The 17,499-nt window shown below is 41.3% G+C and overlaps 2 protein-coding genes and 1 long non-coding RNA gene across 3 annotated transcripts; 1 reads left to right on the top strand and 2 right to left on the bottom strand.

Annotated features, from left to right (window-relative positions):
- Positions 1-571: 571 nt before the first annotated feature.
- Positions 572-10,969, top strand: LOC121186163 (glycoprotein endo-alpha-1,2-mannosidase-like protein). Its single transcript, XM_041044821.1, has 4 exons — positions 572-1,097; positions 3,042-3,151; positions 9,538-9,614; positions 10,333-10,969. Exons 1-4 carry the CDS (start codon positions 587-589, stop codon positions 10,967-10,969), a joined length of 1,335 nt encoding a protein of 444 aa, XP_040900755.1. The 5' UTR covers positions 572-586.
- Positions 2,134-10,632, bottom strand: LOC121186164. The gene is made up of 3 exons (XR_005894409.1): positions 10,571-10,632; positions 8,704-8,821; positions 2,134-3,128 (listed from the first exon to the last, which is right to left on the bottom strand). It is a non-coding gene; the product is annotated as an uncharacterized LOC121186164 (long non-coding RNA).
- Positions 10,970-12,623: 1,654 nt separating the features above from the next.
- Positions 12,624-17,124, bottom strand: yrdc (yrdC N(6)-threonylcarbamoyltransferase domain containing). The gene is made up of 6 exons (XM_041043437.1): positions 16,895-17,124; positions 15,964-16,159; positions 15,110-15,224; positions 14,877-14,996; positions 14,547-14,677; positions 12,624-13,450 (listed from the first exon to the last, which is right to left on the bottom strand). Exons 1-6 carry the CDS (start codon positions 17,064-17,066, stop codon positions 13,384-13,386), a joined length of 801 nt encoding a protein of 266 aa, XP_040899371.1. The 5' UTR covers positions 17,067-17,124; the 3' UTR covers positions 12,624-13,383.
- Between the last annotated feature and the right edge of the window lie 375 nt (positions 17,125-17,499).

Genomic DNA, 17,499 nt, shown 5'->3' with positions numbered 1-17,499 from the left:
TGTAAAGGAGCACCCAACCGACCAACCACGGAGGCTGGAAAATCCTCCTGACACTACCGGAGAGCATCACTCTGCATCTCGACACCGGCCATCTGCCCAGTATCAGGTGGATGGATCGGCTCCTGGGCGGGGCAAGACAGCCAGCTGGAGGCGTAAAACAGTTCAGAGACTGACTGTGTGGAGATCAGTTTAACGCATCTTTGGGAACATCAGTATTCGCACTGACACAACGCACATTTCCGACAGTTATTTCAGCAGGAGAAGGGAGGACACGTTAATAGACGGACCAGCTCAGCAGAATGCAAAACATGAAGCTGCAGAACAAAGTTGAAAATCCCACAGCTAACTGCGTCTGCTGCCACCGGACTGCAATCATGTAGCCACTTTTTTTTTAAAGCTGTGAATCCAGAGGGATATGGCTTTTGTAGATGCCATGCAGGGCACTATGAAGAGTAGCTCGTAAGCTGCGATGTGAACTCTCGGTGCGGTGAAAGCAGAAACAGGACACACACACACACGCACAGGTTCATTTGCGCTCCTGGTCCTGCTCCCGCCGTTTGCAGCCATTCTGCCACTCCAGTCGAACATGGCACGGCTGCGGAGGAAAGCGTGCATAGCTCTGTTTCTCTTTACGCTGTTCATCTTTGGGACCATGATGGGACTGAGGACCCTGAAGCCCAGTGACGGTTTCTCGGATCTGGCTCCGGGCTTGGAGCTCCTGCCGATGATAGGGGGGAAGATGGACCGGCGCTCTGTGTCCCGTGACGCCACAGTGTCCCCGGGTCAAGACCGCCCGGCTGGCAGCAACATCAAAACGGTTCTGTCCAACTCCGGTCCCGAGGGGACCATATTTTATGATGTTCATATTTTTTACTATATCTGGTATGGAACCCCACATATGGACGGCAAGTACATTCACTGGGACCACATCCTGGTGCCACACTGGGACCCCAAAATCGCATCCAGCTACCCGAGAGGCAGACACATGCCTCCTGAAGACATCGGCTCCAGTTTCTATCCCGAACTCAATCCGTACAGCTCCAGGGACCCGGACGTGTTGGAGTCCCACATGGAGCAGATCGGAGCATCTGCAGCAGGTACAGCTCAGAGATGAATAGAGCATCCTGAATGTCTTGGAGTGGGAAGGGCTGAGTGCTGTTTTTTTTTTTTTTGGTGCTCAGCAGCTGCACAGAAATCTGGCTTCTTTAAGCGCAAAGCTGCCTCCTTTTCGCTTGAGGGGCACTAAACATTTTCAGCACCACACATCCAGTGGACAGCTCCTCGCACGCTCAGCTGAAAGGCCCCAAATATCCGCTGTTTCTCCTGCAGCGCCGGGAAACTTTAAGACTTTAGAAGCTCCTGTTATCTACAGATCAACTTCTTAGGTCTAAATTATAAGTAGACTACCTTCCTATCACATTTTTAAAACTTTAGAGTGCGTTTATATTAAGTGTGTTTTTTTTTCCCCCATACATGCATGTTCCTTAGAGCTAAGTACTGTGGTTAAAATCAGTATCCGTTTTCAGATATTAATACATATATACGTATAAGGGAAATTAATTCATATTAATTTAAAGGTAATAAGGTTAAGTTGGTTTGAGTTCTGTAGTTGTAAGAAGAAGAAAAGAAGCTGTGTAAAGTATTAAATTATCACTCATTCCTAATGTCCCTTATCTCCATTTCAGGCTTAAATCCGTTTTTGGGGTGTCTCATGAAATATTAATAGGTACAGTATGTTGTTAGTCTTTTCAAAAACACTTGTATGGGTTCCCTAAAAGATAGCAGAGTCCTGTAGCCTGGTGTCGAGTATCAGCCCCAGGTGTCCAGCCATCAGCAGCCAACACATGATAGGTCCTGATGTTTCTGTCCTGCAGCTCAGCGGGTTATTGTACACCATCTGGAATGAAGACCAGACCATCTAACCTTCTGAAACCTCACCACACTGACAGATGGATCATTGGAGAGCCGACTCACAATGCTTAGTTAAAACAATCCATTTAATTAGACACCACAGCCAGCCCAAGTCTAAATAGTTCACTTGGCTTGATGACTGATCTCCTGCCACTTCAGAGGCCCGTAAATAAAATGAATAGCAGCTGCCGTATTCTTTATACACACAGACATAGTTCAGTATTGCAATCTAATAGTCCCCACAGCTCCTCAGCAAGCAGACAAGAGTTTAATGAATTAGCACTGAGTGCATATCCAATGTGCCAGATCCTCTCTGGTGGCTGGCACCACTGTGGCTGATATGAAGCCATTTCTCAGCCTGCATCAGAGCATGAACAAGCATTTCTCTACTGGAATTTATGAGCTGTTACAAACTCAAGCTATGCAGAGAGATTGCCACTAAAACAAGACATAATAAATAGTCTGAAAATGACAGGTGCACATTCATCAGTCAGGTGCAGGATATGGGTGATGGGCAGGAAGGCATTCAGATAAAAACAATCAACTTTACTCTACACAGCCATGGATGGATTACTGAACAGGCGAAAATGACCAGAGAGTGATGTAAAAGTACTTAAAATGATTACAAAGGGACACAAAATTAACAAAAAGATGCAAAATGTCCAAAAAGAGTCTCAAAATGTAGACAAAGAGATGCAGAATGTCATTTATAGTTTTACACCTCTCTGTATGTCTTGTCTCCTACATAGTAGGGATCAGAGACCTTTTGTGTATCTGTGCCAAAGGGCCCATTGTTTCATTATCCATCCATGCATTCAGCATCTCGCCACAAACCTTACCCGCATTTGTCTGAGTCCTGTAAAATCGGCATGTAATTACCTTAATGGATTATCAGGATAAAACTTTTACAGTGCTTTTAATAAAAGCAAAAGTTTTTCACCGCCCTTTTCTCCCCACAGGATTGTCAGCATTTCTTACAATCAGCACAAAATCCATACATCATTGCAACAATGCACAAGTAAATATTTTTAGAGGTTCATATGCATTTTGGACAGTGCTCTCTGAGGTATTTACCAGGGTCTTTGGTCCTGAATGGATGATCAGACTCGTATGTTTCCGTGTGTCTCCAGGGGTTCTGGTCCTGTCCTGGTATCCTCCTGGCCTGGCTGACGACAACGGGGAACCCGCTGAGGATTTGGTACCAGCTGTACTGGATGCTGCATATAGACACAACCTCAAGGTAAAAAAACATTAGTACATTTTCTGTGTGTGTGTACCACATCTACCTCTTTTTTTAGACAGACACCTTGCTGCAACCGGTTGTCCTCATGAGGACCTAACCCTGGCCCTAATGAGGCAAAATGTCACTTCTAAGGTCCTGGTTAAGGATAGAGGTGTGAAAGTGTGAACTGAGGTTAGGTGTGAATTGGTTAGGGTTGGGGCTATAGGCTGTCCACAGTGAATGGAGCTCTATGCAATGTCCCAACAACGATAGCTGTGCAAATTTGTGTGTGTCTGATCCAAAACAAAGCAGGGAAAGAGTCCAAGGCGCCAAAAGAGTGAATCAAATCTATTCTAAGGCATGGCATTTAGCTTTATTTTCACTTTTAGTGTTTTAATTAGTCACAGGAAAATTAGTGTTGATTTTTCAATAATTTGTGCACTTTAAGTCAACAGCAGGTTATGGAAAAGTTTATCGAAAAATAAAGTTGATATAGGTTTTCAAATCCCAACAATCAAAAACCTATAAAAGGGTTTTCAACATGTTGCTTAAATAGCTATATAACTGTGACAGGTAACAGTGTCTACACTGTCTATCAGCTTCCCTCTAGTTTTTCTAGAGTCTATCTGGGAGAGAAGATCCACAGCTATACAACACAATATCATCTGCATAGCTTAGTATTAGTTTCATGTGTATTAACACCTAAACTATTAATGTAAAGAGAAAATACATGTCAGTGCCTTGAGAGATACCCTGTCCATTATCACTCCATCCATTCACCTCACTAGGAGCACAGTGACACAAGAACTAGAAAAGGATAATTGATGCTTCACAGTGGTGAGCAGTGAGCTTAACAGTGCTGAGGATAGTGATCTCAAACCAGCCATTGTGTTGTGGTGAGATATACATGGAAGCTGTAGTTTTCTCTTGCCACCGATGGGTAAGACTGAGACCTCAACTTGTTCTGCTGTGTCTCCTATAAAGCTGTCTCCGCTACTCAGGGATTTGACGCTGGATGTTTGCAGCTGCAGTGACATCCCCAGCATTTGAGCAAAAAAGGGGTCAAAGAGCTGCTGCTGCTGCTGGATCAGTTGTTCAGTGATGACTGAATGAGCTCTGGAGCATATCAGCAGGATGGAGAGGTGGGGGAGTAAAAAAAAAAAAAACACAGCAACACATGACCAATTGCCAATTAGGTCGGAAAATGGTACGATGGAGAAAATAACTGCTGTCCATGTTGGTCTCTCTGCCTCCTGTCACCGTATCGTGGACTTATTAAACTTTTACAGGGAACGTTTGCTTGTAATGCGATACAATTCATGTCAGATGCACAACAGAAACAGATGGATAGAGTAAAGGAAGACAGTGAGAGAGATACAAGATTATGACGCTATCTTTGATGACACAGCTGTTTTTGATTGACACAGCGATGAGAGTTTGAGGTCCTTTATTTAGACTTCCCTTGTAAATTTTCTCTAAAATGAGAGTTGGAGAGAGAAACATCATGTGTGCATGTGCTGATCAAAAGCTACTCAGGGGTCATTCTTTCTGTATGACTGAATTTGAAATGACAAGGAAGAGAGACTGGCTTGTAAGAGTTTTTCTATGTCAGAGCAGGTGCCATTAATAATGCACCAACAGCATTTGCACAACACTCCACACATTTAAGTAAAAGAAAATCAGGCAGATGACATGCAAGGGGGCCAGGATAAAGTCAAACCCTTTACTAGTCTTTGCAGAAAAGGAAAAACAAAATACAAAACATCAACATTACTGTAAGGTTTTCCTTGAGTAATTATGATTTTTAAAGCAGCTAAAATGATAAGCTGAATATCAATTAATTGACTGAACAAAAAACAGCCAAACATTCTCTAGTTACAGTCTCTAAAATATGAGGATTTGCTGCTGCTTTTCTTTGTCATATATATTTTCTGAATATATTGGGTCTTTGGACTGTTGACTGACGTTTTAAGATATCACTTGGGAAATTGCAACTATTTTGACATTTTAGAGACTAACAACTGATCAAAAATAAAGAAAATCATTTGGTTGCAGCCCAAATGACATTCACAGGAAATCAGATGGTGAACTGAGGCCATAGTATTGAGATTTTTTTTTTCGAGTCTGCCCATGTATTTGAAAGATGATACAAAGTTTGTAAAACTATGAAGAAAAAAAATCTAAGTTCTTCTAGAATGAGCTTCATATATCTACGCTGACGTCAGCAGGTTACAAATGTAATTGTATTTCAGCACATTAAGCATTAGCATAATAAGCATTTTGAGGTATATTTAGGACCAAAAATAACTACAAAGCTCTCAACAAAACAAGTTGTATTCACATCTTGCTAAAGTTATCACCAAGGTTAATTGCAAACAAAGTGACTGGAAGGATCATCATTATAAAACAGTTCATTAGCGTTAGAGTTTGCATCCTGATGTGAAGATAAAGATAATTTATTTTCCAGCAGCAATGTGACACGCATTAACCTTGTCCTCTCTCTAAACAAATCTGATGAGAGGCAGTAGGTTTGTCGAGCCAGCCTGTCAGATTTGATATCACATTTGTTTACTCCGTCGTTTGGCTGCAGGCAAAGAAATAATGTATCTCTGCGAGGGCACGACAAGAACGACGGGATTAGATATGCAGCGCTGAGCTGATGAGGTTTTACACATCATGCTGTCAGGAGAGAAGCTAATAGATTGAATTTAATGCTATGTTTTATTGTCATCAGTGACCCAGCCGGCATGACATTTTCATAAAAAGCGCGGGGGAAGCGTGTGTGGGAAAAATAGACAGTGACGCGCTTTCCACAAATCGACTGAACATTTTAGCATTTCGTTGAAATGAGCAGGAACTGCTTATCTCTGTGTCTTATAAAAACACGTAGATGATCATAATCAGAGAGCAGAGCAGAGAATGCTTTAGAATAAAATTGCATGTACAGCAGCATGTTGAGTTTTTAAGCATCCTCTTCCAGTTCTCCTTGTTTTTGATGAACTCCTCCCACACCCTCTGCACAGAAGGACATTTATCTTTGAAGTGCTTCTTCTTGCATAATTTCAGCAAAATGCTGACAAGGTAAAGAACTTTGGCTCAGATCATTTGGAACTACTAATGCTAATTTTCTAAAGCAACAACATTAAATAATTTCTTTGCTCTTTTCTACTGAAAGGCAGGCTAAAGGAGGGAGGGAAGCCCAAGTGATAAAGGACAGTGACAGATGGTCCCACAGGAGCAGTGGCAACAGCCAAAAATGTTTCAGATCAGGATTCGAGAAACGCACATATCTGTTTGTAGTAGCAAAGTGGCTACCAACAAATGTTAAGAGAATATGTGAGTAGTTTTGTTTTGAAACATCAAGCCCTTTGGAAAGTCTAGTGTATAAATTCACAAAAATTATACAAATAGATGAGCGAATGATGCAGAGATAAGACAAAGAAAAAAACTCCCGGAAGAATGAACTCTTACGAACCCTCCGCTTGTCTTGTTTAAAACTTTAAACTTTTATTCTGTGAAGGATGGAGAGGATCCACTCTTTCTTTTCCTGAGCTGTTTTGTCTTGTTCTCAACAGCATTCCTAACTGAGAACGAGGATTACAATGAGCCGGGCAGTCCTCCTAATTAAGTGCTTGGCAGCATGTGAATGAGTCCTGATGGTGGTCTTAGGTAACATCATGGGACATGAAAATGACATTAACCTTTCCATGATTTGTGACTAGATTAAATTATTAGGGGCTCCAAGGTAAAAAAAAAATAAGAAAGGGTGGATCCTCAGCATGGGCATGTTGTGTGAAAAATGTCAACAAATAGTGCAAATTGCTTATTGCCTACTTATAATTCTAGGCAGCAGTGTATTCAAATTTCTTGTTCTACAGTCCAAACCTCAAAGATTTTCAGTCTGGTGTCATATGTCACAAAGAAAAGTGTCAAATCTTCACATCTGAGAAGTTTGGACCAGATAAAGACACACACGGATTCAGAGCATCTGTACTTCTAGTGGTATATGTAGCTTTAGATAAGAGACAGGCACTAAATTACATATTTGGCCAAACTGCATATTCACAAGTAAAAATGGAGATGAATGGAAATGGGAGCAGAGACAACATAACAAAAAGAAATCTGTCACACTGGCAATCCCACAGAACACAGCTAAAAACACACTGATCCCTCTTTGGGTAACGCTTCAAAAAAAAAGCAATGCACTTTTTTTTTATTATTATATAAGTTGAACAGCATTTCAACAGCACCCACACACACACAGCTCGTGCATTGTGTATGGTTGTTGGGTTGGAGAGCAGATCACATGAAGCCTCCACAGCAGTGCTGCCGCTTGACCTCAGCTTGAAGAGGAGCTGAAATAGTCTTTCAGCCCAGGGGAGGGTGGGGGCGGTTTGGTGGGGACAGGGTGGGGGTTAGACGCTGGATGCAAGAGGGAAGGAGCAGAGGGGAAATGTACATTGTTGGTCCCATGACTCAGTTTGCCTCTGAACAATCTGAACCCCAAGGGGCTGTAAAAGTTCTATCTAGTAAGTAGGCCATGTAGTTGCCTGTACACGGGGGAATATGGCCCATGGGTGCCCAGTGATGGCATCAGCCATACTTTCTTGTTTCCAGATGCACCAAGCAGCCACGTTCAGTCGTTTGTGACCTTACATTGGTGTGTGTGTCCACGGGCTTTGACCACAAAGTGAAACTGACAATCTCGTATGAAGAAATGCTCAGCTTTGTTGAAATTGATGTAATCGTTATAAAGGTCTGGACCTTTATCTTTGTGTTGGCCCACATCTCTCCCTCAGTGCTTTCTGCATGACATGGCACTAAATTCCATTCTGCTCAGCATAAATCATACTGGGGTTGTTCCAGGCTCACGCCGTCAGTGTTTATGAGGTATTAAAATGCGTCGACTCCTGTCTCATTTACTTTTAAATTACCACAGAGTAATGGGCCAGTGTGTCTGCAAAATGAGCTGAGTTTTCTAGTGGCCTGCCCTCTGCTGCAGTGAACAGGTGAACCCCCCCCAAATCTGTCGATGATTATTATGTTACTGGGCAAGAGACTTCCTAAACACTGACTTCAGACAGCCAGGATCTATTTTCCTCTTTCTTTCTTAGAATTGATATTTTGGAGCCAAAATGCATCTTATGCCATCGAAATGTACATTTTGTTGCCCCTAAAAGCACTTAGCATCTTCATTAGTGGCATAAGTGATTCCGTTTTCTTGCTTACAGCTGACAGTTTATTTATAAACAGCTGCAGTGAAAACAATTTGCAAGGCTGTAATCTGTCCCAAACACCACTTTAATCCTTTGCTACACTTATGGTCAATGCCACAGTAACATACTCAGTGTTGCCAAGAGACCCTTTACCACAGAACCACTCTGCAATACTGCTTCTCGACTGTAAACCATTTTAACTGACACCAACAGTGCAAGTTAAATGCAGTGAACAAAAATCGCTTTTTCATTTCAATATGTTGCTAATAATGTTAATGGCTGTTTTTTTAAGCTAAATACTGGACAAAATAGACTTACAGTATGTTTATATCAGGAATAAGACAAGAGCTATACCTTGTAGGCTCGGCCAGCCTTGTCAGTTCAGCTGATGACATGTTCTTGTAGTTGCTGTTGGTCTCCATCATCTTAAAAAGCCATTTTCCTTCACATTGTCCCCCATGGGCGTCCACTGCTGGAGAAGAAAAGTGTTTCACTTTGATCATACATTATTCAAAGTCTCTGAATTCTCTGGCCTTAAAATATTCAGCTTTTTGTGTATATGTCACTGCAGGTCCCTTGTTCCTCTGCTGCTTTTGTTCACTGATTGAAAGTACCCGATTCTTACAGAGCCATTATCTGAGCATTATAAACGTCTTTGGAGAGGCACCACTCGGGGTGAAAGACATCTTCTACGGTGTGACCAAATTTGTCGGAAGAATGAAACTGAGTGAAAACATGGTTCTTAACAGCCGCATCCAAGCCAAAAGACGTACAATTCAATTCAGTCAGTGTTACACTATAACATGACACTAGGGTAGAGAAAGGTCATGCTTTATATGAAGCTATACTTTAGGGCCAAACAAGATCAAAATGGTACACAACTAACTTTTTGCAGGATTAAAATGGTTTAAAAAAAAAAAATCTATTTTTTAATGTTCCGAAGAATTAGTGGTCCAATCAGCTGTAACAAGCTTTGACTATAATATGCAACTTATTGAGCTATTTTATTCCTGGCTGCTTGGACTGTCAACCCTCTATGAAAATTCTCCCCAGAGAAAATGACTGTTGACTCTTAGTCAATACTTGCTGAGATCATCTGTAAAAGCTGACTGTGGCATTTTTTTTAAATGACAGTAATGGGATGAATGGAAACCAACAAAGCATGTGTCTTTCTGCATATTTTTCCAGGTTGCATTTCACATCCAACCATACAGAGGACGGAACGACCAGAGCGTGCATGACAACATCAAGTATATCATTGACAGGTAGGCACTCAGCTGGCTGCGCTTCTCCATCACTGTGTCAACCCAAATAGAAGCCCATTAAGATTTCATGCACAGTTGAAAGAACAGCAGTTACAAAACTGAAATACTTTAAGTAAGCATTTCTGATTATATAAGGCCAGTTCCATGACTTATGAATGAGTTTTTGAAGCAAAAGCTATTTTTCCAACCTTTAGTGCTGGGTTGCTCCTGAAAAGGAGCACCTGTCAAGTACAAACAAACTCAAAAACCTGAACCTCTAAAATATATTCAGTTTCCCAAAAAATTAAACAAGAAATAACAAGCAAATCCTCATATTTTTATATTTGAACAATATCTGGCTGCAGAACATGAGTTTGTAAAGACTGACCCATGCTGACTAGTGGCTTGTTAAGGGGTTTAAGTGCCATCAAGCCAAAACATCCACTTGTTCCCAAGAAATATCAAAAAAGATCAACAAGAAACCTTCTCAGCAGATTCATGCTCTCCAGAAGATTAAACCCTTTCCTTGTTCAACATCAGCTTTCCTCTTGTCTTACTCTTGTGTCCCATAAGATTCTAACACAGTGTGTCTAACAATTTAATGTAGATTGCACTGGCAGTTTTCTGTGAGTTCGAGTAACAGTGCACCTTCTCGACTTAATCAGTTGATCGTTAATCAGCTAATTGTTTCAGCACCAACTTCCTATGTTTTTATTTTACTGTATCACTGTCTCCAAAGGTACGGTGACCACGGGGCCTTCTACAAGTTCACCTCCAGCACAGGGAAGAGTCTTCCTCTGTTTTACATCTATGACTCCTACCTAACTCCTCCAGAGGCCTGGTCTGAATTTTTGACTCCCACCGGCTCCCACAGCGTGCGCGGCTCGGCTTATGACTCCGTTTTCATCGCCCTGATCGTGGAGGAGCGCCACAAGCACGACATCCTCGCGGGTGGCTTCGATGGCATGTACACTTACTTTGCCTCCAACGGCTTCTCCTTCGGCTCTTCTCACCAGAACTGGAAGGCCATCAAAGCTTTCTGCGACGGCAACAACCTCCTCTTCATCCCCAGCGTGGGGCCTGGTTACATCGACACCAGCATCCGGCCGTGGAACAACCACAACACGCGCAACCGAGTCAACGGCCGTTACTACGAGACGGCCCTGCAGGCAGCGCTCAACGTGAGGCCGGAAATCGTCACTATCACGTCGTTTAACGAATGGCACGAGGGCACGCAGATAGAGAGAGCGGTGCCTAAGAAAACCGTGACACGTGTGTACTTGGACTATCAGCCACATGGCCCCGATCACTACCTGGAGCTGACCCGCCGCTGGGCGGAGCAGTTCAACAAAGAGAAGGAGCAGTGGCTCATGTGAGCTTGTCATCCAAACTGACTGGAAACGACATGCTCAGGTGGACGTGTGTGGGTGTGCACATGATGGAGGACAAAAGAGAGGGGAGTGATAGTAGAGACATGATCAGTACAGATGTGAGTGCAGCACACGCTTCAGCCTTTGAACACTAAACTGGATGTGGGAGTTTCTGCAAGTGTGCGCAAATACGTGCACATACGCTGATCTGCAAGTCTTGATTGAGTTTTCGGGTTAAGGGTCAGTATTGGGAATTTGCTCCAACTTTTATTGACAGTCCAGACATCCAAAGTGCTCTATTGGCCGGTCTTTCTTTTTTCTACTGATTGCAACTTTTTTCCCCCCACATTTAGCTCAAACACTCCCACTATCAGAAAAACTACTGCCTGACATATTCATAAATACCACCTGTCACCATGAAAAGTCCTCATTTCCTTCTCTGAAGTTAAACGGGACAGATTACAGCAGCAATAGCGAGACACTTTTCTGGTTTTTCACAAGAGGCTCTCAAACAGAATGAGACACTAATGTTGATCTTTCTCTTTGCTCAGTTTTAAACGCAGTGAGTGGGGTTAAGCATGCAAACGAAGAGTGGTTTTATGGACGCTGTCATGCTATAAATTCCATATCTGCAACATGAGCCTTATGAAACTAAAAGAATAGTTCAGCATTTATTATTTTATTTGCTTTCTGCCAGACACTTAGATGAGAAGATTGATACCATGCTCATGTTTGTCCTTTAATTATGGAGCTACAGCCAGCAGCCATTTAGCTTAGCTAACCTGGTTCTGTCCAATGGTCCGCCCAGCAAAATCCACCCACCAGCCCCTACAGAACTAATTTATTGACATTTTATATCTTGTTTGTTTATATGCTAGACTATTTCCTGGCCACGTGTAGTGACTTCCTGGAGTCTTTGCTAGTTAACCAACAAAACCTAGGGTTGCTTCAACCTTCTTACCTATCTCTCAGCATGAAAGCAAATATGTTTATTTTCCAAGATGTTGAACTATTGCTTTAAGAGTCTTATTTGAAATCATACAATTTCTTAGTAAGGTTTCATATTATTTCAAATTATTGTAATTCTGTCAAAAAGGTTGCACCAGTGAATCCCCTTGAATACACGTCAAGAAAAGTATATTAGCTGGTAAGTAAAATAAAATAAAATACCCTTTGAGTATTTATATATTTGTAGCATGCAGATCAACACTGCTTATATTCAGAACTACCTGAAAAATGTGAATTTTGGTGTAATTCTCTTTATGGAAAGAAGCCATGTTTGTCATGGGCACACGTTACCTTCTTTAGTAAAAACAAGGGTTTCAGAGGTTGAAAGTTTAAGGCCGGGGCTCAGTGTTTTAGCTGAAAATGTGCCATTGATTTGTGCACTCTGCTACATGGATTTGTGTGATTTAGATTTGATGAAATAATGCTGTCTATTAAAGTAAGGAAAAGTACTTTCAGACAGGCATATCTGAGAGTAAAAGTAAGCTTTTTGTGTCTTTGGTTGATTTCCATCTGAAGGGCACTTCTGAGTGGTCTATGCTAGTTTTTTTCTCTTGATTTCAGGTCATTAAGAATAAATTATGATTACTTATAATTAAATAAAGACAGAGGTAATTCTCAAATAGCTTCTTACAATGAGCGAGATACTGAAAAAAAAATATTTTTTTGGTTTTGCAAACACTGTACATTCCATCAATACAAGTTTACATCAGGGGGTGTGCATTAAAAAGAAGGCTTATATTTAACACACAAGTGGGTAGATTAATATATATCACGCATCCACTTGATCCAACTGACTCTGAAGTATTACACTACCAGTTGTAGTATAAGCCTCACACAGTTTAACTGCCAAATTATGAATCTCCTGGATTTATTTCAATAAAAAAGTTCTGGACTCATAAAAATCTGATGCATAGACCATGCAATTCACAGAACTCCCATCACAAAGATTAATTCAGGCTGTAAATTGAATCTTTGACATCTCTGCATGTCTAACACCTCTAACCATCAGAATAATAAGTTAAAATACTAACTCAAACCATTGTATTCTTAGTTAAGCCACATTGCTCTGACAATACAAAAAAATATGTCTTACGTTTACGTAAAAAATATCCCATAATATTCCTGACCTTGCTCTGTTTTTCTGAATAAGCAAAAGCAATCTCATGATAGTAGACATATGGTAAGGCAGAAAATATGGTCATCAAAAGAAAAAGTAACCCCAGAGCTTAAAGCAGCCACCAGAACAATATCAGTATTTTAAGACTTGAGTTGTTCCTGAGCGTTAGTCTTTCTTGGGAAACACAAATTCTTCTATGTGAACATGAAAAGGATTCCTCTTTTCTGAAGAAGCCCCAAGGTCAAAGCTGGTTGTGCGTCTCAGCGTGCCATGCGGAGTGTGGAGAGTTCAAAGGTCATTTTTCGGAGTCCTCTGACAGTCCATATTTGCGCTCCAGCACATCAACCGTAGAAGAAAGGGCACTGTAAACAGAATTACAGTCATTTCTCATTTAATGTAGCGAGACTCCCTCAGCGAAAGTGGGGGGAGAGGGGTGGAGGGAAGTGAAGCTGAGAGTCACAAAGTAGAGTGCAATCACAAACCAATACACTGACTCCACTTGGCATTTTATTGCTGTTATGTTGACAGTGCGGAAGAGCATCACAAATGCATCTCTGCATCTGTGCTTCAGTCCACTAATTAATGCAAAACACCACTGATTACTTTCTGTGGTCACAGTATTTAAATATTCTGTCTGCACATGCTTGCCCACATTTTGTTTACTAGTTTCCAGGAGACTGATAATCATAGCAGGTGCTGTAGGAGGCTTATACTCCCAGTGGAGGAGTACATTGTGATGACACTGTTGCCTCAGTAGAAAGCACAGCAGTAATCCCCCCCCCCCCCCCACCAAAAAAAAACAGTGGCAGGTGCGCAATGCAGGTGGATCTTTCTGAGAAATAAGCCTGTGCTTGATTATGGTGTATATATTTTCTTCCAGAGTCGTGCAGTAAAAACAGGAAACTTAAAGGTACGGTCACACTGCAAATATTCCCTTTGTCACCAGTTTACTTCAGTGTAGATAAATTTCCCAACATGCTTAGTTGTCCATTTTTGCTTTGACGTGTGTACAACTGGTACGAAAGGCGACCATCGCGCGTTTGATACGTCAGCAGACTAATTTGCTTAATGGTCCCTGGGCTTTGGAATTTTTGGTGGAAAAGCACCTTTTGTTCAACCCTGCAAATTTGCAAGATCAGTATTCTTCCTGTGATGAGCCATCACATAGTCTCGCACAGCTGTACACTAACAGATGACAGTGAATCATCAGTCTTATACGCTGTTTACATTTAGCGATTGCTCTGCTGGGTTTTTATTACTGAAATCTGAGCCGTCACATCACATCCTTTGGGGCAACTCAGTTGCATGGAAATGTAACTTGACCATATCTTTTTTTCAGTTTGCACTTCAACAGTACAAAAACCAAAAATGTATCACTGGAAAAATGTGTGCTGCTTGAGCAATTAAAAACAGACTTCATATGTAACCGTGTAGCTTCCAGTAACAGCATGAACGTACCAGCCAGGCCTGATGATGTGGTATTTGCCGAGAACTGATAAGTCGACCACTGTTGATCCAAGGCGGCTCTGGTCTCCTATTGGTCCGCCATCTACCACCACTGCTAGTTTGGGCCACAGCTCCTGGAACTCCTTCAGAAAAAAAAAAAAAAACACAGCAGCACTAAACATAAAGATCAATACAGCAAAAAGAAATATCCTTCAAACTTGAATTAAAATGCTAGAAAACATAATCCATCAAATTTTAAAACAACATGAATATGAGATTCTGACGAAAGCATCTCTGAACTTGTCACATACTCTTTTTCTTTCCTGCACTTTTTCCACTTACATGTACTTCAACAGTGCTGGTTTGTGCGCTGATGTTGGCACTGGTAAGTGCCAGTGGCTCCCCACACATCTGGCAAAGGCGCCTCATAAAGGCATGGTCTGGGATCCGCACACCTACAAGCTGAGGGACACAAGGACATAGAAACAACAGATGATTGACATTTATTATTAATAAATTATTTGGAAATGTTTGTTGTTTTATCAGTAATATCTTCTTAAAAGGATGGGACTTACTGAGGTAAAGGGGTTGAGATCTGTGTTCAGTTCTTCAGACCTTTCAAACACCAGAGTGACTGGACCAGGCAGCAGATCGTCTAACAGCTCTTTCTTCACCTTCACCTTACAGTACCTGACCATGCAAACAAAAAACGTTAAATGTTTTCCTGTTCCAGCTTCTCTGTTGTGAGGATTTGATTATTTTCTTTGTGTTTTCTGATAGTAAACTGCAAATCATTGTGTTCTGGACTGAAACAAGCAATCTGACAATATCAACTAGGGCTCTGAAAAACTGTGATGAGCATTTTCACTATTTTCTGCTGTTTATAACCAAAGTAATTTACTGAGACATCTTCATCACATTAATCGATAATGAAAATAAATGTTAGTTGCAGCCCTATTTGAGTCCAGGCTGTGGCAGTACACCATCTATCAGTTTGCCATATCTCTTTTGATTTTGTAATATAATTTAATTCTCATAAAGTTTTAGCAGCTCATAGTTATCTAGCAAATGAATTAACGAATTCAGCTGTATTTGTGCGACAGCAGGTGTGCTTGTTGTTCAAAATGTCAAACGTGTCTTGTTGGTGTGGAGATGTTATCTCTCCCTCTTCTACGTGTGACTCCTCTGTGTATGACTAATATGTTTGTGCAAAATAGCAGGACAGAAACCATCACACTTCTGAAGGACTGACACCAATATACAACAGTTACCACTGATATTTTACAATGCAAAGAAGCCTGCATTAAAACTGTAGCTCTATTTAAAAATATCAGTACACCATGTTCACTGTTCACCAGCCATCAAACAACAAAATGGGCTCAGGTCACAGTCCTCATCCCATTCTAGTGGTAAAACAGCAGAAACTTACTTATAGATATCCTGTATTTCTCCCACACAGATGGCCAGTGGTTTGTGTCCATTTCGCCCTTTGATGCCATAGGTTTTTCTGATGGCTTCAGAGTTTTGGGCCAGGCATGCCAGGCCGTAGATGGTGTCTGTGGGCACAGCAACAACATGGCCCTCCTTCAGGGCCTTCACCGTGCAATTCAGGATTTCAGCACCATCTGCAGTTCAAAAATAAGGAGGGTCAGTGAAACATCATCCACAGCAAAGACATCAATGTTAACAAAACAGAGGATAAAAACAAAACATCTCCAGGAATGAGGGGAGCACATATACTAAAAGCTTTTAATAAGGTGCAGCAACTGAGGTTGCCAAATCACAGAAAGACATGTTTGTTTAGTTGCTGCTGGGGCTGTAGCTAACTTTTTTTTTTTTTTTTTTTAAATAATCAATTCATTTACCAGTTATTTTCTTGATTAATTGATTGCTTGTTTGGTCTATGTTAGTTAACTGTTTGCCTAAATAAATGAATAAATAAAATCCAGAATCCAAAGAGATGACGTTTGCATGAAGTTTGTAAAACAGTTGCTGACAATTTCAGAAAAATTTCTGACCATCAACTCGATCAAACAACTTTAAGAATAAAAACTTTTCCAGTCTGGTCAGTCAGCTGTATGTATATAAAGTAAAAATATTATTTTTACTCTCCAAAATGACTGGACTGATGTTCAGTGCAGTATATGTGTAGATTTCTCCTTTAAAAACAAAGTGGGGCAAGTCCATATCATAGTTAACAGGAAGGTCAGAAATCTGATGTAAGCACATTGCAATGTTTGCTACCAAACAATTTATGTGAATCTGTCTTCAGTAGCTCAAACCTGTGAAAGACATTCACCTGTTTTGAAAACAGACAACCTGCAGAGACCCACGTGTACTTCAGCTGGCGTGTAGCTCACCTGTTTGGCCCTCCTGATGAACAGCCGGCCCGTTGGAGGTCGGCGGCAGTAAACGCAGCACTTGGGTCTTCAGCTCTTTACACATCTCCGCTCCGAGTCGATGAGTTGCGGTCGAACTGTGAGCTCCTCTGGATTTGATTAATTCAACAGCGACTTTACAGAACGACTTCATCAAACCAAAGCTACAACCGCGGACGACTCGACTCACAGCCGAGGAGCATGTTGTCACCGGAAGAAACAACAGATAAGTCTTCCGGGTTACGCCCCCAAAGAGGAACGACACCTTTTCTTAAAGGGCCAGCAGCACACGTCATGAAAATAATTTTTGACCAAAAACCTAATTCCCAAATACAAAAGAGGATCAGGGTCACACGTGGAAAAAATAAAATAAAATTCAGAGTTTAAATTAACGAAAAACGAATTCTGAGAAGAAAGAAAAAAAAAAACAGAATAGCGAATTCAATCTCAGGATTCTATTTATCCTCAGAATTCTGATTATCCATCCATCCATCCATCCATCCATCTATCTATCTAAATTCTTTATGTGTTCAGTGGCACCCTGACCACCCTCCTGAATCAGGGTGCTTACTTTTAGTTTTATACAT

The sequence above is a fragment of the Toxotes jaculatrix genome, chromosome 8 (genome assembly GCF_017976425.1).
Source record: "Toxotes jaculatrix isolate fToxJac2 chromosome 8, fToxJac2.pri, whole genome shotgun sequence".
NCBI lineage: Eukaryota > Metazoa > Chordata > Actinopteri > Toxotidae > Toxotes > Toxotes jaculatrix.
This window is presented reverse-complemented; position numbering and strand designations above follow the sequence as displayed.